Source organism: Aegilops tauschii, chromosome 3 (genome assembly GCF_002575655.3).
Source record: "Aegilops tauschii subsp. strangulata cultivar AL8/78 chromosome 3, Aet v6.0, whole genome shotgun sequence".
NCBI lineage: Eukaryota > Viridiplantae > Streptophyta > Magnoliopsida > Poales > Poaceae > Aegilops > Aegilops tauschii.
The window spans coordinates 369,429,891-369,453,074 of record NC_053037.3 but is presented as its reverse complement, the minus strand read 5'-3'; the positions used below and the strand labels follow the sequence as shown (position 1 = coordinate 369,453,074).

Below are 23,184 nucleotides of genomic sequence, written 5' to 3'. Positions count from 1 at the left end.
GAGGAGGGGCTGGCCCCTTCCTGCCTTTCTCCACGCAAGGGAGAAGGAAGGGGAGGCGCCATAAGGCAGCCGACCCCTTTCCTTTCCCCCCACGCGCCAAGAAGGAAAGGGGGGCGCCTAGGGCAGGCGCCCTAGGGCGGCCGCATGCCCCCTTGGTGTGCGCCTAGGGTTGCCTCCCCTCCCCTCCACCTACATATACGAGAGGAGGGGAGGGGGTGCCACACACCACAAATCCCCAAAGCCGTGTGCCGGTGCCCCCTCTCCCTCTAGTTCATCCTCCGCTCTAAACCGTTGTGCTTGATGAAGCCCTGCGGAAATAGTTTTCACCACCACCGTCACCACGCCGTTGTGCTGCCAGAACTTATCTACTACTGCTGGATCAAGAAGGCGAGGACATCATCGAGTTGAACGTGTGCTGAACGCGGAGGTGCCGTGCGTTCGGTACTTGATCGGAACGGATCATGAAGTTGTACAACTACATCAACCGCGTTCCTAAATGCTTCTGCTTAGCGATCTACAAGGGTATGTAGATGCTCTCCCCCTCTCGTAGCTATGCATCTCCATGGATAGATCTTGCGTGTGCATAGATTTTTTTTGTTTTCCATGCAACGTTCCCCAAGATTAAATTATTTGTAGTATCTGGCACTGCCACAAAAAGTTTGAGGGGCAACTGAATCCATTATGGATTTTTTACAAATAGAATATCATTTTAAAATGCTAAAATGGCACTGTATTAATTGCTATAGTCCATCTTGGCTTGGAGGTGAAGTTGTTTTCCTTAACAATCATTTGTTATGGATTTTTTTGCTAAATGATGAGCTATTTTTGCAGCAACTTTTGTGCAACTTCATATTTCACTTGCAAATTGAATTTGAATTCAGCGAAGGAGTTTGAAATGAGATATGATTCCACCGTGATCATTCTTTGCAAAACAAAGTAGCTTAGCATTAATTTAAAGATCACTATAGCTCATAATACAGGGGGTGTTACACCTTCCCCATGTGGTCTTCTTCCCCCACGCTCATCATCCCGCAAAGCATCATCCCCTCTTGCCGCTTCCATACGTGAAAGGGTACTGTCTGCGCTGTCGTCGCCATGGCCGATGAGCGCCAACAAGATCTCGACCCCCGTGGCCGCCGGGATTGCAACTAGCGCACGGGCACCATGGATGCGCTGTAATGTCGGGCGGTTCCAGCGTGGAGTCGCCATGCTTGCAGCATCTCGCGCGCTACCGGCACTGAATTGCCGTCGTTGTCTACTAGCACTACCGTATCCAAGTGAAACTCAGCAAACAAAAGTCTTAGGATGGTCTGAAGCGAAACGAAAATCCGCTTCCAACAAAAACACCATAGAGGCATACTCAAAGATGTCTGACTGTAGCAAAATAGCTAATCGGTTCCAGCAAAAAAATTAAGTCTATTCCAGCAAAAACACCATAGCAGCAAACTCAAAGAAGTCTAATTGTAGCCAAAAAGCTAGTCGGTTCCAGCAAAAACATAAGCCCATTACAGCAAAAACACCATAGCAGCAAACTCAAAGAAGCTTGATTGTAGCAAAAAAAGCTAGTCGATTCCAACAAATAATTAAGCCCGTTCCAGCAAAAAAACACGTCGCCGATGAAGATGCTTTCTGGTTCTAACACTAGTGGGCGTTGGTTCCAGCATGTCCCTCACCGGTTGCAGCGGACGCCGATGCCGGTTCCAGGAAAGTGCTTCTGGTCCGTATAAAAGAAGTGATATCGGCAATTCCATCAAATGGTGATCGTGCTGGTAGCAATGCTGGTGCCGGTTCCAACATTTTGATAGATGCCACCGTTTCACACCATGCCGGGGGTTGTAACCATGCCGGTGTCGGTTTGCTGCATCGCCGCCGTAGCCCTATTAGTGCTTGTTGCAACAAAAAACCAGCATCGACGTCACGTCGCCGCGCCGTGGTTCACTCCAAAAAGTTGCAACCGCGTCGATTTGCTGCATCCTCCGCTGCAGCTCCGTTGGTGCTCGCCGCACCCCCCGCGTGGTGGTTAGCCCCCCAAGCTGCAATGCAGCTCCTGCTGGGCGTCATTGTTGCGGCAGCAGGCGGCGGAGGTTGTGGTGGGGAAAAAGAAAAGGTAGTGGTGGAAAATGGATGGGTGCCACTCGCGAAAGGAAAAGGTTGTTCGAAGCGGCGCGTGGACCCACATGGTGATTGCGGTCGCGGTGAGACCGGCCCAAACATTTTCCTTGTTTGTTTGTACAATTTTTTTTCAGATTTTTCTAAAATAAAAAATGTTGAATTTTGATTTTTTCAAAAAGGCCGAGATCCAAAATGCCATACTTTGAATGAGGCTGCCCGTAATAGGAGTATCATAGGTAGTATCATGCATGCCAACTAGGCAAATTTGATGAGGTGGCATATAATTAAATGAAAGAGATGACTGAGTATCATATCATGATACCGTATCATATTAAATGATGTGCTACTATGTGTACAATAAATAAAGTTCTCTATAATACTAACATATGATACTATGCACTACGAATGTAGTACTCCCTCCATTCCCTTATACAAGGCCACAGACTCAAATTACAGGTACCAAAGTAAAATTTAATGACCACTTTGCAAGCCAACTTTTATTTTTGTTAACCGGGATCATTAATATGCCATATGCATGCAAAGAAGGAATAGGAAACAAGTTGCTAGTATGAGAAAACATCATTAATTTTTGTCTCGATTACTGTTGGCTGCCTTGTATAGATGCAAAGTGTATTTTTTGATAGTGGCCTTGTATAAGGGAATGAAGGGAGTATCTTACATTATACTCCCTCCGTTCCTAAATATTTGTCTTTCTAGACATTTCAAATGACTATCACATACGGATGTATGTAGACATATTTTAGAGTGTAGATTCACTCATTTTACTCCGTATGTAGTCATATTTTAGAACCTAGAAAGACAAGTATTTAGAAACGGAGGGAGTACATTAGTATCATATTTCCACTACGACTGGCCTGAACTCTTTCTAGCTAAACAAATCAATTCCGTGTTTGTTATTCATATTCGTAGAGATACGAGGGGCAATTTGCAAAAAGGTAAAACTGGGTCACACCTTTTTCGCTTGTGCACGTCTTTCCATCGAAACCCTAGCAGACGAGCTCTCCATCTAGCTCTCCCAATACGGCCCCGCCGCCTCGCTGAGCAGACTCCGAGCGGAGGCGAAGGCAGACGAAACCATCGCCCATGGATCTGCAGATCGTGGGACGGCACGCGTTGCTCTTTGACGACGACGCGGCGGCGGAGGTCGTAAACTCCGGCGGTTCCCTCGTCCCCTGGTCCGCCGCCGGCGCGGCCGATCTCCTCCTTGACCGTCACGACGTCCGCCACCTCCTCGACCGCGTCCCTCCTCGTTCAAACCGCGCCTACTCCGTGGCCCTCCTCTCCACCCCCTCTCCCGACGGCGTGTCCGAGGCCGAGCTTGACCGCGAGCGCTTCCTCGACCTCACCGCCGGCGTCGGCACCGGAGACGCGTCTCCTTCAGGTATAAACCCCTCCACCCTCTGTGCTTATTGTATATGACGCCACTCTATGTCGTCAACAGCTGTTTTTACCATTCTTATGTAATTGGACGCCGTTAGCGTAAGTCTGTGGACTTTGAGCATTCTGAGAGGGGTCTAGGGAAATGGAACCATCGTATCTTATAGAAGGTTGATGCCAAATAATGTTTTCTTTTCAAATGTCCCCATATGCTATTTGCCTATGATGTCAGAAGAGAGTTGGTCTGTATGAGCTGAAGTTTGGGTGGCTCAGTTGGAGTAAATGTTGAATTTGGTGCGCTATGACACTGAGATATGTCCGGAGAAATATCTGTGAAATGCTAAGAATGTAAAATAACTCGGTGGTCTCTTGCTATTGTTTGTCTGCAACAAAGTTAATATTGCATCTGCTGGTTTCCTATAGTAGCTGTACTGTCTACCACGTATATGAGCAACAGTAGTTGGTATATTTTTTTTTCCAGTTTTACCTAATGAAACTGGCACATGTGGCAAAGGTAGTGGTGCTAGTTGAACTCCTATTATATTTCTTGTCATATTCTTCTGTAAGTTTGCAGGAAGGATGCTTGATTTTATTTGATGAGCATCTTTAATCTGTTCAAAGTAAGGGGCTTTCTTCGATTTCTCCTGAGATGTATCTTTGGATCTGCATTTTTCTTCTCCACTCAATCTTAGTTTCTGTGTCTTGATTGTTATGTAACAATACCCAAACTGGCATCTTTTCTTTCTGCAGGAAACGGGACAGATACTGGGCAGGCCGGTTATAATGCTGTCGCTTTCTCATATGGGGGACCTGCTGGTTCTGATGATCCGAATGATTCAGTCTCTTCTTATCGCCCATCTTTTCCTGTGCCAGAAAGCCTGTTGAATAAGCTGGTGAGTGCACAAAGCCTACTGTCTGCTCTCATCATATATGCATTCTGTCATATTATTTTTCCACTTCATACATTTTTATTAATCTTCTTCAGTTGATCCAGCAATAATTGTCCAAGGTGCATATGTTCTTCTAAGGATTAAATGTCTATTTCAGATGGTTGGAGCAGAGATGAAGTTCCTACTAGTGATCCACATTGTTTCCTTACGATCTATCTTGACGTAAGGAATAGGCAGGTGGGATTAGAATGATGTAAATGGTACATATAATAAAAGAAGAGAATACTGCAACGGGATAGCTGTTCTTAATTTTACTATGCTGTACCAGTTCTGTACTACTCCAGTTGTGTTTAAGTCATATGGTTGTGATTTTCTGCTCTCATACCATTACTGAGACACTTTTCTTGTCATAATTTTTAATTTGCAGCCTCCCTCTGAGAAGGTGCATCAGATAATTGCAAGAACTGCTCTATTTGTCAGTGAGCATGGGGGACAATCAGAGATTGTGTTAAGGGTGAAGCAGGGAAGTAATCCAACATTTGGATTCTTGATGCCTGACCATCATCTCCACAGCTACTTCCGCTACATTGTTGATCATCCTCAGCTGTTGAAAGATGGCTCTGATGCTGACACCAATAAAGGCAACAAAATTGTTATGGGTGAGAGTGAGAATGCTGCCTCGTCAAGCGGAGCTTTATCATTGCTTGGGGCCGTCTACGAGTCTGGAGATGAGGATGAATGCGTGCTTCCAGCTAGTTCAAAAGGCAAGGATCCTGGAAATGACGCTTTGCATGACAATGTCCACAAAGGCTCATCATTCCTTGTACATGACAACGAAGTGAAAAAAGACCAGACAGTAACTATAGAAGCAGCCACTTTAGTAAAGGATAAACCTATTTTCACCAAGAAGAACCCAACAATTGCTGGAAACAGCATTGTTGCTGCTCAGCGGGAGAAGGTTAAAGATGCCATGACAGTGTTAACCACTTCTACCAAGTCTGACAACTCTAAATTAGGTGTGTCTGACACAAAAGAAATGATACTGGAACCACCATCCTTTTTGAAGGGCACAATGGAGAAAATAGTTGAGTTTATTCTCAGGAACGGGAAGGAGTTTGAACAAAAGCTCATTGAGCAAGACAGGATGACAGGGAGGTTTCCATTTCTTCTGCCGTCTAATCCATATCACTCGTACTATCTCAGGATGCTTCAGGAAACCCAAGAGGTAATTTGGATCACACTCATCTTTTATTTTTTAGGACGTAATATTTGCATAACTTTCCCTTTCTTGACCTGTTTGATAGAAGTCAATTTTTTAGACATTTGTCAGATAGTTTAATTGGGCTAAGCATTTGCAATCTGTACTCCTTCCCTTCACACCCATATTTTGCGGAGTTCTATTTGACTAAACATTTGTCAGATTTCACACCATTAATCGGTCGTTTCATCATTCATGCTTTGTTTAAAAGAGTGAGCTGTGAACCAATGGGCATGTTCGTTTAAAAGTTGCAGCAGCCGCCAATGCTGTAATGAAATAAATACTGTATAAGCTTTGGCCTAACGTTCTTCAGTTTCTGAGGTTTATTTTTTGTCTCCTTTGTTCTTTTGGATCACTCGCTTTTGTCCGGCTACTGCTTTGTCTTCCATTCTGTGACACACTGACACTTAAAGTTTCAACGTCTTGTAGAATGAGTATTAAGTTATTTACCCATGCTTGAACTTCTGATTACCTTTCATGCTAAAATTGCCTGATTTTTTTTCTTTCTTAAGTGCACATGATGTCTTACACTTGATCTCTGAACTTCAGGTAAGTTCATGTGGACACTATATCAATCCTGATGCACAATTTATTGTTATTTATTCAATTCCAATTGATACACAGATATTTTATTCAACTGTGTATATGATTTGATTGATGTCATGGTTTTCTTCTTAGTTTGGAAAGTTTTTAAAAATTCTGGTGCACTTCATTTTTTTATTGACTATTTGGTGCACTTCATTTTCCTTGCACATGTGTTTACAAAAACACATGTGTAAGGTGCACTTCATTTTCCTTACACATGTATTTTTGTAAACTATAAGTTGCGTTGGTTTGATTGTTTCTTCTATATGTGCTGTTCTATATTTTCTGTCGAATGTATACCATCATCGGGTTTTAGTGAATATTCATCTTATATGCTTATAGCCTGCTTATGCCAAGATTGCTTGTTTCCTTGGCCTTTACTTCCAAGTGCACATGATGTCTTACACTTGATCTCTGAACTTCAGTAAGTTCTTCTGTGGACACTATGAATCACTGATGCACTGCCTTTTTCCTCTTTGTTCATATTTCCAGCCAAGTACTGAAGTATTTGGTTTAACGGTATTGCATCACTATGTTTTCTGGCATTGCCTATAAGCATTGATTTATGGTTTTCTTGTTATTATCGAAGTTTAATACTGGAACTGTTTCTAAATTTCTAAGATACAAGACTTTGTTTGGATACCGTGGCTCGCACCAATGCAAATTGTAACCGCTCTTTACTGTGTTTCCTGAATTTGCTGTGCAGTCCAAGTTCCGTGGTGGTTCTTCAGAGCACAGGGACAGAAGGAGCTCTTCAGAGCGCCAAGACAGGAGGAGTTCTTCAGAGCGCAGAGACAGGAGGAGTTCAGAACGTAAAGACAGAAGGTCTATGGAGCGCAAGGATAGAAGTTCTTCAGACCTCCGAGAGAGTGGCCATGACAAGGAAGTAACTAAAAGCAAGGGACGGGGAAGTGCTAACAAGGACTCAAGCACTTCTGATAGAAGCTCTGCGGAACCATCACAGAAGCAGCTATCTGACAAACAAGGGGAGGGGAAATTCCAGTTGTTCACTGGTGGGGCCAAGAAGGAACTTCCTCGGACGGTCACTGCAGATGAAGCTGCTGCTATTGTTATGGCGGCTACTCGTGGACTGGGGCCTGCCAATCCTCAACCTAACACGCTAAAAGACACGAGTGACATTCGCCATATACAGGGCTCAGGTGCAGTGTCCAAACCTGCTTCAAATAGTGAGCCTGGCACATCAGTCACAAGTAGTGATCAGCTAAAGAAGGAAGGTATTGGAATTATCGATGATGATTGGATCACAAATACAATCGCAAAAGCAGTTGCTGTTGCCGCCTCTAAAGAGGCAGATTCTTCTGAAGCTTCCATGACAAATGAGCAGAAGCTGAAGGCTGAGAGGCTTCGGCGTGCAAGGATGTTCACTTCAATTATTAAGGGTGGTGGCAACAAGAGCGATCTGGTGACAAGTGAGATAACTAATGAATCTGCAAGGGCCGCTCCTGCTAATTCGAACCTCCCCGTGCCTCCAGAACCTTTGGCTACTGAACGGGAAGGTAGCTCTGTGCGTTTTGAACGGGAAGGTAGCTCTGTGCGTTTTGAACGGGAAGGTAGCTCTGTGCGTTTTGAACGTGAAGGTTCGAATATGCTCAAGCAGGAGAAAGACTCTGATGACGAGCAGAACAGGGCACGCAAGTACAGAAAGCATCATCCAGAATCCGATGAGGACAAAGATGATTTGGAGGAGGAAAGTTATAAACACTCAAGGAAGAGGCATCGTTCGGAGCGTTCAAGAGGCCACAGTAAGGATGCACACAGACATAAGCACAAGCAGCACTCCAAGGAAAGGGAGTATAGGCACGATCATAGCTCTTCGGAAGATGAGCTACGCAGTTCCAAGTCAAGGCATCGGCATAGGGACGATCATCACTATGTTGAAGATGACGAGCATAGGAGGCACCGGAGGAGCCATCGCTCTGGTTCCAAAAGGAAACACAAGGATGACGGAGATCTCAATGAGCAAACTCTTGGCCGTGCTGAAGCCTCCCAAAACACGCCTGAGCACAGGCATGGATCAGAGCAGCCCCCTAGCGACACTGCTCAATCTTCGCAGGCGGTAACTCAGGTCCCAGATGAGCTGAAGGCGAAAATTAGGGCGATGCTATTAGAGACACTGTAATACACTGCGCGTTGTGATGTAACACTGTACTATCATGTTCTTTTCCATTTGGCGCCTTATTTGTTACAGTCCAGTTCCTTTATTTTGTTCAAGCATTTGTCTGTTAAAATATCCCATTGCCTGGCACTGTGGTCTGCATTTATAGCGCCTACTTGCTTCTGCTGGCGCACACAGAAGCATTATAGCATAGCATGATTACTGCTAATCTTTTTACCGTTTTCAAATGATACTTCCTCAGTCCCAAAATGTAATGTACTTTTTGACACTACGATAGTTTTGTGCCCGAGGGAGTATATCTTGCTTGAAGTGGTTATATATCTTGACTCTTTAGCTGCCGACGAAGTTTCCTGAAGAAAATGTTGCACCGTGAACATATTGTTTAGTAAATACATTCCAGGGAACTATACCTACCAAGGGAGTGTATGTTCTATCTTGTTGATCTAAAGAAACAACAGAGAGCAAAATTTACTGCCGTTATAACATAGTATTGTTTAGTATACATTCCAGACATAGTTTCAAGTTGTTACGATCTCAAACGTAGTCTGCTTCTGCTTAAAAAAAAAACGTAGTCTGCTTCTATCTGAACACCGTATCCAGCGTGTTTGTTTTGTTCGTATGCTATAACGGCACCAGATCGAATACTGATTTTGTTACAACCCAGCACTCGGTATTTGTTTTTGTGCCGATCCTACAGAAAAGTACCTGAAACGCTTATTATTTTCCGTTCCAAAAGAAAAGAAAAGAAAAACGCTTATTATTTAAGCCATTGCTCGATTTGTTGCCAAAGTTTTGCTAGTACAATACCTGCGCTATCGCTAACAACTCAAAACCCTACGAGCGTCCAGCGTACCGGGCATGGCCATGGCGGCGGAACCGGACGAGCACGACTTTGTCAGCCTCCTCCCCGACGAGATCCTGGGCACCATCATCTCCCTCCTACCCACGGACGACGGCGCGCGCACCACCGCCCTCTCCCGTCGCTGGCGCCACCTCTGGCGCTCCTCCCCGCTCAACCTCGACGACTGCGACATCGTCAGGAATAGGCGCTGGGATTACCTCCTCTCCTGCCCCTCCGACCGGCGTGGCCTCAACCGCAACCGCCTCCGCAAGAACGAGCGCCAGCTTATCGCCGTCATCTCCAAGATCCTATCCAAGCACCGGGGCTCCATCCGCCGCCTCTCCCTCCGCCACGACTACTTCTACATCAGCGACAGCGACATCCACGACACGCTCGGCGGCTGGCTCACGTACCCCGCCCTCAGCAACCTCGAGGAGATCGAGATCATCAGCTACAGCTACAGAGGCCAAGATCCGCTGCCGCTGCCCGTGATCCGCTTCGCGGCGACCGTCCGGGCCGCCACCTTCGACTTCTGCCGCTTCCCCGAGGACGCGCCCCGTGCGCTCATCTTTCGGCAACTGAAAAGGCTCGTCCTCCATCACGTGACCATCCCCAACGACGACCTCCAAGGCGTGCTCTCCGGCTGCCCTGTGCTCGAGAGCCTGCTGATCGACGTTCTCCGTAGATCTGGGCCATCTGGCATTGTCCGGGTGCTGATCAACTCACCGTCTCTCAGGATCATCGAGAATGGCTGCACGGTTGGAGTAGTCATCGAGAACGCCCCTCGGCTGGAAAGACTCATCACGTTTCGGGACTTCCGTAGTGGCAATTACACTTACACCCCGATGTTCGTCCGGTTACCCGACGCACAGAAAGTGGAGATCTTGGACTCATTCAGAAACTGCGAGGAATTGGTTCTGGAAAGCTTCAGAACAACTATGCGCAACGTGAGGATTTTGGTTCTAAAGGCTTGTGAACCTCATCTTGGTGCTGTCATCGACTTGCTGAGATGCTTCCCTTACCTGACGAAACTGTACATCACATCCTCTCTGGGGACGTGTTCGAAAAATGATGGACATGGTTACAACCCGCAAGATCCTATCACGTGCCTTGAGCTCCATCTCACAGAGGTGGTGTTCAAGCACTACGAGGGCAAGCAGCCGGATGTGAATTTTGCCAAGTTCTTGTGGCGAATGCTAAAGTGCTCGAGTCAATGAAGTTTGGAGTCCACGACAGTTGCACCGATAAATGGATAGCTAATCAGCGCAGGCGCCTACATCTGGATAGTAGGGCCTCTCGAGACGCTCAATTTGATTTTAGATCCGATCTTACTTGTGACGATTTTGCCTGCTACGATGTTCTCTCCGTGCCTGATCCCTTTGGCATCAGAAGGTCTTGTGCATATTGTTCACAAGGCTGACCAGGTTGGTGATCTTGTATGAGATTTTTTTTTGAGGGAGATTGTCTTGGCCGTCCTATTTTGGTGCAAACATGCATGGCAATACGTCTATCATATGTAGTTTTATGGATCTTCTATTAGTGCAACTATTATGTCCTTCTATATCCATCCTTTTCATTGAATAAAGAAGCTAATTTTAAGATAGGCTTCAGTAGTTCAGTTGATGCCTCTTTGATATAAGAGCATCTCCTGATCTCCAATACTCATTAGGTGTCATTCTAATACTCCATGTGTTCCATGTCTCCCTGATATTATAGCATAGCATCACAAATGGTCGAGTACATAATTGTTTTAGATATCCATGTTGGAGAGAGATACCCCATCAGCAAGGATGTTGTCATGGAAGATATAGAGCTAGTTTCAAGTATATCCTTGGATCATAGGTGCATTGGACCCGACACTAAATTTCACAAATTTCAAAAGGGTATTTTTTAGTACCTTTTGCTAGCTAACCCTTCTCAACTGAAACCGGTTGATTATGCACTGTCAGTCTGCCTTGGCTTTGCTAACATAAATGGATGTGGAGTTTGTTGTAAAAGGTGCCTCATGATGTTTTGATAACCGTTTGTGCAAAGTAGATGACAGAACAATTGTGAATGTGATGTTTTTTTGCATCTGCATTCACACAGTTGCCGCCTTCGGCATACCCACCATTGATGAAGCGACCCGGTGCTGCTCCTGCCGTCATATGTGAATTCTCAGCGGGATCAGACAGGAATACTAGAAATTGATCCAGGGCAGAAAAAGAACACATACGTGCAAATTGGATCCTCACTTATTTAGTCCTGAGAAAGGGCTGCAGGTCTAAATATTTCCGCCACACAAGATGTACCATAATATCCTCTTCAATAGATGGTTATATTTAGTGCACATTGTTAACTTGCACCAAAAGCCGTGAACCTTTAACAATGAGACCAGCATTGTTACCTCATAGTATTTTGCACGCCGAATTTTATGGAAAATAGAAAATTGCTCACATCACATGGGTAAGCATTCATGAGGCTGCCTGTGAGAAATTGTGGAGAATGGCTGCGTTCGGGATTTCTACATTACTAGAAGCATAGGGCTCGCTTCGCCATGCCGCCGAGGCCTTCAACAACTCTGAACATCGCATTGGCATGTAAAGTCATCTCTATGAAAAAAAGTGACCATCTAATTAATAGACCAGGCATAAAAAGTGATCATTGAATTGGTATTCACGGCAACAAGTACACAGAAACTGATCATCTAATTAGTATTCAGGGCAACAAGTGCACAAAAACTGATCATCTAATTGGTATTCACGGAAACAAGTTCAGATGCAAGCGCCGCATCCGCATCTCACAAAACAATACTCTGTCAAACACACTGACTGAACATTCTAATCTCCAAGCCCACACGACAGGCAACATCGATGTAAACGACGGTGAAAATTGCAGATAGAAATCAAATTTAGCTCTATGTTATCCCAAAAACACACTCGTGCTTCTTTTCTGCCGACCAATGAATGGAATAGCTCTGCTAATTGATTTTTAGAGGAAACAAAAACGGTTTGCTACTGAATGAACCTGAAGAAGTTTTATTTACTTGCCTGTTGTTGTTTCCTTTTCTCCTGGTGGATCGCTATTTGCTAGCTAATTTTTGAAGGATTGCTAATTTTGTGGGTGATGTCTTGTTGGCCAGGCATTATCATTTTGAAGGATGTCTTTTTTTTCCTTTTCTTTTTTTGAGACGTTTGGTTGGGAGGGGAAAGCATTGCTGAAGTTTGAACCCGGTAGCAAGTTGTTCAAGTATCTTAGCATATACCTGAATAGCTTGTAAATTACTTAACATTTGTTGTCCCGAAAGATGGTGTGGACTCATCTCAGCATTTCATCCATTGTTTGCTTGAAGAATAGCAAGATCTTTTAGCATAATCTTAAAGAAAGAGCGAGCTTCAGGAAACAATAGAAGTCCCTATTACTCAGAAAAATTATATTTAGCCCACGAGGTAAAAGGCCACACGAGTAAAAGTATCACTGGCGTGCAATTGCTTTGGCAAGTCAAATTAATAGGTCTAGTTTGCATTACTGCTCTCAACTAATACAAAAATTGGTACATCGATGGTGACTACATGATCAATTACTTACAGAAGAAAAAATGAATGAAATAAAGTCAGCTGTATTTTGGAAGTTTTGTATATATATAGAACTACAGAACTCACATCATGTACACTTTTATCAGTAAGTAAGGGTTCTTTCATAAATCAATGATCTTGGTAGTCAGCATAGGATTCTTTTGTCCAAAAATCAGCATAGGATTGACTGAAAATTAGCACAGGTCATACAAATACAATATAATGCAAGCACCCTGATTAATAGAGTACTGCAGTTGGCTGAATGCATGAGGAATAGAACAGCTTGAAATGCACCTGAGCTTTTTGGGTATATGCTTCATTCCCATATGATGGTTCCAAATTAGAAATATACACATGTCAAGGAAGCATGGTGTTCTCAGTTAAATGTTGGTTGCTCCAGTCACTTTTGAAAAACTGGTTAGAAAGACAATTCTCGAAATAGGCTTTCGCCCCGCTATATAGATATAGCAACCACCCGATACAGCTGATAGTCCATTGCTGGGGCAGACAGCACAAGCATGCCCAAAAGAAATAACAGAGAAAGAAAACTAAAATAATGATAACAGAGCCGGATCGAAGAAAAGGATGATGACCCGCAACCGTTGCGCCCGCCGGAGAATTTCCACCACGCTCCTAGCACTTCGGACCGCCGCATACCAAGCAACACCTTCACGAAGGAACGCGACGATGCCGACGCTGCTGCCCGGACAGGTCCTAGGGTTTCCCCCGGTACGTGGAGGGGCGTGTGGAGGGGGCATACCTGATGCCCTTCAGGAAGGAATGATGGCGCCCGCGGGCGTCACCGCGTCGGTGCCGGCCAAGCCGACAGGGATTTCTCCCGCCCGCCAAACAACCACAGCCCCGACCGATCCGTCGCACACCACCAATCGTGCCGCCCACCAACATGCGCCACCATGGCCTTTGAATCACCATCGCCGTCTCACCATGGAAGGAGAAGCGAGACCGACGGGACCGAGAGGGGATAGCCGGGAACAAGGAGCGGCAGAATCAGCAAACACACGGGAGGGGACAACCTCCACCGCCCTTGGCGGTCACCGGCCGGACGCAGCAAGAAGAGCACACCATGCCCACGGACCGGCCGAGTCTGAAAGGGCTCGTGAAGCTCTCGTCACCACGCTGCAGTGCGCGCGCCGCCGTCTCCGCAACCCCCCGCACGAGCCACACCTCCGTCCGACAAAGCCGTCGCAGACGAACAAGCAAGCGAAGTGAAACCGACGGGGCTGAGAGAGGACAACCAGGAACGAGGAGCTGCAGAATCATCAGTCACATGGGAGGGGACAAGCTCCACCGCCCATGGCGGTCACCGACCGGACGCAGCAAGAGGAGCACACCAGGCCCACAGCCCAGCCGAGCCTGAAAGGGTTCGTCAAGCTCCCATCGCCGTGCTGTAGTGTGCGCGCCTCCGTCTCCGCAACCCCCGCCATGAGTCGCCCCTCCGTCCGCCGGAGCCGCCGGCCAGACCCAGATGGGGCTCAAAAGGGCCCTGATCTGGGCCAGGAGGGCGCCGCCGCCTGTCGCCGCGTCAGCCCGCAGCCAAGTGACTGCGCCGCCACCTCCCCACCATCCAGAGCAACGCCGCCGCCGGAACCACCGCTGCCCGAGGTACACCGCCCCAAGCTCGCGACGGGGAAGGAAGACACCACCCGCTGCAGCCGGAGGACCGAAGCTGGACCCCAGTCGCCACCGCGGGGCACAACCACCCATGCGGCCAAGCATCCACCCATCGTCGCGCATCGCAGCATGCCACCGACCAGAGAGAGCGCCGCCATGCCGCCGGACCCCGTGCACGCCCGATGCTACCACCCAGGGAGGGAGCACCGCGCCCACCAGATCCAAAATGAGGAGGAGAGATCCCGCGCCGCCACCTGATGGCGGCTTGAAGCTACGCCGGTATTTCCCCAAAGAGGAAGGGATGATGCAGCACAACAACGGTAGGTATTTCCCTCAATGATGAAACCAAGGTTATCGAACCAGTAGGAGAACCAAGCAACACAACGTAAACAACACCTGCACACAAGTAATAACCACTCGCAACTCGACGTGTTAAAGGGGTTGTCAATCCCTTTCGGGTAACGGCGCCAGAAATTGGCAAACGGACTTGAGAGAGTTGTAATGATTGATAGATCGAACGCCAAATAAGAATAAAACGCAGCAAGGTATTTTTGTATTTTTGGTTTAATAGATCTGAAAATAAAAGCAAAGGAAAAGTAGATCGCAAAGGCAAATAATATGAGAAAGAGACCCGGGGGCCGTAGGTTTCACTAGTGGCTTCTCTCGAGAAAAATAGCAAACGGTGGGTAAACAAATTACTGTTGAGCAATTGATAGAACTTCAAATAATCATGACGATATCCAGGCAATGATCATTATATAGGCATCACGTCCAAGATTAGTAGACCGACTCCTGCCTGCATCTACTACTATTACTCCACACATCGACCGCTATCCAGCATGCATCTAGTGTATTAAGTTCATGGAGAAACGGAGTAATGCAATAAGAACGATGACATGATGTAGACAAAATCTATCTATGTAGAGATAGACCCCATCGTTTTATCCTTAGTAGCAACGATACATACGTGTCGGTTCCCCTTCTGTCACTGGGATCAAGCACCGTAAGATCAAACCCACTACAAAGCACCTCTTCCCATTACAAGATAAATAGATCAAGTTGGCCAAACAAAACCCAAATATCGGAGAAGAAATACGAGGCTATAAGCAATCATATAAGAGATCAAAGAAACTCAAATAATTTTCATGGATATAAAAAGATAGATCTGATCATAAACTCAAAGTTCATCCGATCCCAACAAACACACCACAAAAAGAGTTACATCATATGGATCTCCAAGATACCATTGTATTGAGAATCAAACGAGAGAGAGGAAGCCATCTAGCTACTAACTACGGACCCGAAGGTCTACAAATAAATACTCACGCATCATCAAAGAGGCACCAATGGAAGTGGTGAACCCCTCCTTGATGGTGTCTAGATTGGATCTGGTGGTTCTGGACTCTGCGGCGGCTGGAATTGATTTTCGTCGACTCCCCCGGAGTTTCTGGAATATTGGGGTATTTATAGAGCAAAGAGGCAGTCCGGGGGGCACCCAAGGTGGGCACAACCCACCAGGGCGCGCCTGGGCCTCCTGGCGCGCCCTGGTGGGTTGTGCTCCCCTCGGAGCACCCCCCAGGCTCTGCCTTGGCCCATTGGGTGTCTTCTGGTCCATAAAAAATCTCCGTGAAGTTTCGTTGCATTTGGACTCCATTTGGCATTGATTTCCTGCGATGTAAAAAACATGCAGAAAACAACAACTGGCACTTGGCACTATGTCAATAGGTTAGTACCAAAAAAAGATATAAAATGACTATAAAATGATTATAAAACATCCAAGATTGATAATATAACAACATGGAAAAATAAAAAATTATAGATACGTTGGAGACGTATCAACATCCCCAAGCTTAACTCATGCTCGTCCTCGAGTAGGTAAGTGATACAAACAGAATTTTTGATGTGGAATGCTGCCTAACATGTCATCTCATATTCTTTTCTTTATAGCATGGACATTTGGACTTTTATGTGGTTCAAAGCAATAGTCTAGTTTCGACATGATAACTTAAATACTCAAGCATATCAACAAGCAACCATGTCTTTCAAAATACCAACGCTAAAATTAGTTATCCCTAGCCCATCATGCTCAATCATTGATCCATTCATGAAACACACTCGAATATTAACTACACCCAATACTCAAGTACGATCATATTGCCTCCTAGTTGGTGCTTTTATAAGAGAAGATGGAGACTCAAATTGAAAATAAAAATGCATAAAGTAAAAGAAAGGCCCTTCACAGAGGGAAGTAGGGATTTTTAGAGGTGTCAGATCTCAAAGCGAAAAACTTAGAGATAAAAACATTTTGGGAGGTGTGTCTTTCCCACCAACGAAAATGACTTAGAGTTCCCAACACTTTCCATGCTAGATATATCATAGGTGGTTCCCAAACATAAAATAAAGTTTATTCCTTTTTTCACCATACTTTCACTTTCCATGGCTAACCGTATCCACGGGTGCCTTCCCTACCAACACTTTCCAAGGAATTTATTATTTGACAACATCAAGTAAATTCATTTTTCATTTCGGGACTGGGTATCCCTAATACCTTTGCCTTACTCTCGTGCAATGACAAGTGAATAAACACCCATCGTGAGAATAACACATCTAGCATGGAAAACATTAGCCACCCTCACTGCTCCGCGAGCAGTACGAACACACAAAAGAGAAGTTTATTTTGAAAATTAGAGATGGCACATATAAATTTTCTTAGAACGGCAAAAGAATGCCGCATATAGGTAGATATAGTGGACTCATGTGGCAAAACTAGTTTAAAGGTTTCTGGATGCACAAGTAGTGATCATACTTAGTGCAAAGTGAAGGCTAGCAAAAGATTGAGAAGCGACCAACCAAGAAACAAATAATCTCATAAGCGAGCATTAAGCATAATTAACACCGAATAATGCACCACAAGTAGGATATAATTTCATTGCAGAATTATTGACTTTCGTGCTTGCATAGGGAATCACAAACCTTAACACCAATATTCTTACTAAAGCATAATTACTCATCAACATGACTCAAATATCACATCATCATATCTCAAAAATATTACTAAGAATCAAGTTTATTTTGTCCAATGATCTTCATGAAAGTTTTTATTATATCCTTCTTGGATATCTATCACTTTGGAACTAATTTTCATATGTTGCTTTTGATAAGCTCAAACAAATATAAGTGAAGATCATGAGCATAATATTTCTTTCTCTCAAATTAATTTAAGTGAAGCAAGAGAGAATTTCTTGAAAATTTTACTAACTCTCAAATAAATCTAAGTGAAGCAAGAGAGCATTTCTTCAAAAATACTAAAGCACACCGTGCTCAAAAAGATATAAGTGAAGCACTAGAGCAAGTCCATAGCTCATAAAAATTTAAGTGAAGCATAGAGAGCAATTCTAACAAGTCATGGCATAATTTTGGCTGTCTCAAATAGGTGTGTCCAGCAAGGAATCAAGACTAAAAACACAAAATAAAACAAGCAAAGACTCATATCATACAAGACGCTCCAAGCAAAACACATAGTATGTGACGAATAAAAATATAGCTTCGAGTAAAATACCGATGGTCGTTAGAAGAAAGAGGGGATGCCACTCCGGGCATCTCCAAGCTTAGTTGCTTGCTCCCTTTTGGATAATAGCTTGGGATGCCGGGGCATCCCCAAGCTTAGGCTCTTCTTACTCATTATTTCTTCATCCATCATAAGATAACCCAAAACTTGAAAACTTCAATCACACAAAACTCAACAAAACCTTCGTGAGATCCGTTAGTATAAGAAAGCAAATCACTACTATAAGTACTATTGCAACCTATTCATATTTTATTATCGCATTATATCTACTGTATTCCAACTTTTCTATGGCAAAAAACTCATCAAAGAAAACCATAGAGCCATCAAAACAAGCACACAATGCAAAGAAAACAGAATCTGTCAAAAACAGAACAGTCTGTAGCAATCTGGATATTTCGAATACTTCTGAAACTCCAAAAATTCTGAAAAATTAGGACGACCTGAGCAATTTGTATATTAATCTTCTACAAAAAGAATTGGCATTTTGTCACGCTCTGGTAAAAAAATAAGAATTGTTTTCGTGAGCGCAAAAGTTTCTGTTTTTTCTGCAAGATCAAACAACTATCACCCAAGAAGATCCTAAAGGCTTTACTTGGCACAAACACTAATTAAAACACAAAAAACACAATCATAACAGTAGCATAATTGCGCAAACACTCAAGAACAGAAAGCAAAAAGCAAAAATAAATTTTATTCATTGGGTTGCCTCCCAACAAGTGCTATAGTTTTACGCCCTTAGCTAGGCATAAAGCAAGGATCTAAGTTTTGTCATCTTTGTTCTTAATTTCCTTAGAGGTGTTTTCATCAGGGGGTTTTGTAAACACAACATAGAACATATTATCCATAGAAACCTTAGCATTCCTAAGTTGGTTTTCATCATATCCCCTTTGATTTCCCGCAACAATCCAAGAGTGATGTTGATTAACATTATTGAAAACTTGTTGGATTATATCTAAAACGGGGACTTCTTTTTTAAGATTCTCATCAAAGATTTTATTATCCCTGTCGTGGAATTGTCACGACAGATGTCCTAGTGTGAGGACTTAGTCGTGGAGCCATCGCACTAGGTTAGCTTAAAGGGGTTAAACGGGACAAAGGACACACGAGTTTATACTGGTTCGGCCCCTGGCCTAATCCAGTTTGAGGTGGTATTACTTATGCTTCAATTACCAGGGAGCGAATACGCTTGACCTAGCTTTCGATCTGTTCTCTCTTGCCCTAAACCGCCGCCGGGTCGTCCCTTTATATACACAGGTTGACGCCCCGTGGCTTACCGAGTCCCGGCCGGCTCATAACAGTGTGTCCGGCTCGGTGACCAAATATACATGCCTTACAATACAAGTCATACATACATGGCGGTTTACACTTACGGGCTTTAAATCGCCTCTGGGCTCTGGGCCTTCAAATGAGTCTTCATAGTGAACGGCCATCTTAAACATCTTTATGGGCTTCATGATATGAACCGCCGTTGGTATAACCCGGCCCCTTCTGGGCGGGTCATACCCATTAGTTATATCCCCAACATTAGGCCCCAGGTTGATTTGAACTTGTTCATGTCAATCTTCAACACTTTAAGAAAAATCTTTCTTCACTTGTTCTCGCAAGATATTGTAACCCGCCATGATGTCATCTCCTGAAATTGTGGTAACTCGCCATGACGTCACTTGTTATTAACATTACATATGGCCCAAATATTAATAAATTTTCTCTTTTAATGAACCTCCGAAAATCGAGGCACTCACGCCGTCACATATCCATTTTCTTGTCTCCTCGATTCCCGCGCATACCACTTATCCTTCCAGCCTTATAAATAGGGTCACGGGTCCTCTTTTCACTCTCCCCCTTTGCCTGCTCATCTTCATCTTCCTCCTCGCAACGCTCCAGCGCGCTCGAGCTCCGCCGCCGTCGACCTTCGTCCACTGCTTCAACTCCGGCCGCTGCATCACCCTGAACGAACCATAACATCGCGGCGCCCCTCCGCTGTTCATCAGCATCGGTAAGCATTCACCTTTCCTCTTAATAGATCTGCCTTAGGGTTTTACTGTTCGTCGGTGTTCATCACCGTTCCTCCTTCTCTTTCCTAGATTGCATGGTTTTGATCTGAAAACAACACAGATCTTGTGCGGTAGCAGTTTTAGCACTTGTTTTTTAATATCAGAATATATCCTCATTGCAATAGATCTCATCTGGGCATCCCCACTTTTCTGTTGCCGCCACCTTAGGTTTAGATTTTATTTCATTTCTCTGAACTGCTGCAGATCCAATCTTGTAACTCCAATCTGTGAAACCTGTTTGTCCCAACACTTAGTAAAATTTGCTCTTTGATAGATGTTGAGTACCATTGCTGTCACGGCGGCTTACATCACTGGTTATAATTATCCATATATCATTAGGCCCCATTTAAGCCGCCATTCTGAATATATACTGTAGCTTTTTATTTTCGGCTTAATGAATCAATTTGAACCGGCCAAAATTTTCCTTTCTTTTAGGCTTCTTCCTTCACAATGCCGCCGAAAACAGTCACCTCATGCAATTGGGTTCCCTCAATTGTCACTGAGAAGACACTCAAAGACTTTGTCAAGATTGGCTTCTTACCAGCAAAATATGTCATGCATTGGCGTGCCCCCAAACCAAGTGAAGAAAAACCTCGCCCAAAGGATGGTGAAGTCGTCGTTTTCACCGATCACATGAACTGGGGCTTCTCACCTCCCGGGTCAAAAAATTTCTAAGATGTTCTGCACTTCTTTCAACTCCATCCTCAAGACATCGGACCCAATTCCGTGTCAAACATTTGCAATTTTCAAGTTTTCTGCGAAGTATACCTTCAAGAGGAGCCCAGTGTTGAGCTTTTCAAGGAATATTTTTACTTAAACCGCCAAAACGAGTTTACAAACGGACCCAGCTTGGAACTCGGTGGTATATCGATTCAACGAAGAAGAGGTGCTATCTTCCCCTATGCTTGCTTGCCGAGTCACCCCAAAGATTGGAACCAGACATGGTTTTACTGCAAAGACACCTCTCCGGCTGATGAGAATCCACTGCCGGGTTATCGTGTCCAGCGTCTTGACCCAAAGCATCATCTTCCCGAAAAGCTCACTACTGCTGAACATGCAAAGCTTGCCCCCACCATTGCAAAGGTCAAGGCTCTGCTGGGAAATGGGTTAACTGGCATTGACTTAGTTCGGTGCTGGGTTTCTTGGCGGATCATACCCTTAAGTCGCCGACCCGGCTTAATGTGTACTTACACGGGTGGTGTAAAAGATCCACTGCGCCATAGTTCCGTTTGTTTAACTGATGAAGCAACCACTGAAATGACAAAGACCCTTCTGAATGAAGAATTAGAAGACTGTAGCAAAGTGGGTCTGAACCCTTTCTGCAAACTTAATCCGCCACCAGATGTGAGTTTCTAAATCTTTTTTTACTTTTACCTCAACTCTGATAACTTTCACAGGCTGAATCTGATTTTTCGAAAAAGCAATATGATCATGAAGCTGCCAAAAAGGCCAGGGCTGCCAAGAAAGCCGCCAAGAAGACTGCCAAGAAAAACAAGAAAAAACCAAGTACTTCCAGTATGTTTGAACTGGACGATAGTTCTGAGTCAGAGGTAGCCCTTGACTCCCTTGGCCCTTTTTCAATTATCTTATTGACACTGATTATTGTCAGGATGACACGGGGGCCAGCCAAGCAGTTGAAGAAGAGGTAATGATTATTTCCTCCGACTCAGAGCCTTTGCCAAGACAGAAATTTCGACGGGTAACCCAGAAAGTAAGCTTTTCACACCCCTTAGCTCAATTGGATCCTCACTTTCTTTTGAAGCAACAGCGGCACGAAAACCGGCGACAGACTCGGACAAACGGAGGTGAAGAATTATCCTCTAGCCTACACTACAAAAAAATACACTTCCGTGATGATACGTGTTTGTCACAGTAGGTCGCGTTTTTTGTCATGCATGTACATCCATGACGATTTTATGACAGAATCAAGATAGTCATACCTGTGCTGTCGTAGAAGTGTTCCATGACATTACCAAAATTATCATCACGGAAGTGTCCACTTCCATGACGATAAATCGCGCGTCACAGAAATGCTTTCGTCAAGGGTGACCGACACGTGGCATCCACCGTAACGGAACGCTGTTAAGCTATCGGGTGCGGTTTTGGATCCGATAACCCATTAACAGCCGGGACCAATGGGAAATTTCCACGTGTAAAATTCTGATTGGCCGGAGGGAACACCTGTCAGCTCGTCAGTGGGCCAGATGTCGCCCGTCCATTGGAGGAGACATGCCTACGATACGTCGACACATGGCTGGGCCCAACAGAGGCCCATATAGGTTAAAAAGGCCGGCCCAGTCATAGGCCCGTAGTACTTACTCAGGTACTAGTGGGCCAGCCCAATAACGACCTGCTTGATAAAGGCCCATTTACGGCCCGAAGCCAGATCTGGCCCGTTAATTGTTCGCCGAATATTTGGGCCCATTTACGGCCCGAAGCTAGATCTGGCCCGTTAATTGTTCGCTGAATATTTGGGCCCAATTACAGCCCAGTGACTTTCGGCCTGTTAGAGGCCCGATGTAGACATGGGTCCATTTCAGCCCGGTGTGACTTTCGGCCTGGGAATGGCCCGTGCTGCCCATGGGCCATATATGGTCCGACGAGACATCGGGCCCACTAACGGCCCGTGATAAAGGTGGCATCAGTTAAGCCCAACGTGACTTTGGGCCTGTTAAAGGCCTGTCGCATAATTCGGCCCGTTGATGTCTGTACTAAGCTTTCGACCTCTTAAAGGCCCATGATATCAGTGGGCCAACTAAGGCCCGGGATATGTTTTGGCCTGGTAACTGCCCGTGATATAACTTGGCCCAAAAAGGCCCGGTCTACATTTCAGCCTGCTGAAGGCCCGTCGACGACTAGTGAAAATTGAGGCCCAACATGCATTTCGGCCTGTTAAAGGCCCATGGTTTCATCTGGGCCGTAACAGGCCAGTACAATATTTAGCCTGTTAATGGCCCAACGCTACCTGGGCCAAACTAAGTGCTGGGTCCACAAAAGGCCCAACTAAAATATAGGCCGATGTAAGTTGTGGGCCTCGCGCAAAGTGTGAAGGCCCCAATCATTCGGGCCCAAGAAAGATGCAGGCCGGCCCAATTGTGGCCCGCTAAAAACCAGGCCCCTTAGAGGAGAATGTTTCGGCCCGGTCGACTACATCT

The 23,184-nt window shown here is 45.1% G+C and overlaps 2 protein-coding genes and 2 non-coding genes across 6 annotated transcripts; all 4 read left to right on the top strand.

Annotated features, from left to right (window-relative positions):
* The first annotated feature begins 3,046 nt into the window (after window positions 1–3,046).
* LOC109762296 (uncharacterized) lies at window positions 3,047–8,492 on the top strand. Of its 3 annotated transcripts, XM_020321130.4 has the most exons (5): window positions 3,542–4,130; window positions 4,261–4,403; window positions 4,496–4,637; window positions 4,828–5,625; window positions 6,950–8,492. In XM_020321130.4, exons 3-5 carry the CDS (start codon window positions 4,545–4,547, stop codon window positions 8,381–8,383), a joined length of 2,325 nt encoding a protein of 774 aa, XP_020176719.1. In that variant the 5' UTR covers window positions 3,542–4,130; window positions 4,261–4,403; window positions 4,496–4,544; the 3' UTR covers window positions 8,384–8,492. The 3 variants fall into 3 exon arrangements, with proteins under 3 accessions (XP_020176718.1, XP_020176719.1, XP_020176720.1); XM_020321129.4 differs by lacking the exons at window positions 3,542–4,130; window positions 4,496–4,637 and adding an exon at window positions 3,047–3,514; XM_020321131.4 differs by lacking the exon at window positions 3,542–4,130 and having other exon boundaries at window positions 4,505–4,637.
* Window positions 6,181–6,243, top strand: LOC120962239 (small nucleolar RNA snoR101). The gene has a single exon (XR_005753080.1). It is a non-coding gene; the product is annotated as a small nucleolar RNA snoR101 (small nucleolar RNA).
* On the top strand, window positions 6,642–6,704 carry LOC120962240 (small nucleolar RNA snoR101). Its single transcript, XR_005753081.1, has one exon. It is a non-coding gene; the product is annotated as a small nucleolar RNA snoR101 (small nucleolar RNA).
* Window positions 8,493–9,238: 746 nt separating the features above from the next.
* Window positions 9,239–10,438, top strand: LOC109762300 (putative FBD-associated F-box protein At5g56440). The gene has a single exon (XM_020321136.1). The coding sequence runs from the start codon at window positions 9,239–9,241 to the stop codon at window positions 10,436–10,438; it is 1,200 nt and encodes a 399-aa protein (XP_020176725.1).
* Window positions 10,439–23,184: the final 12,746 nt, after the last annotated feature.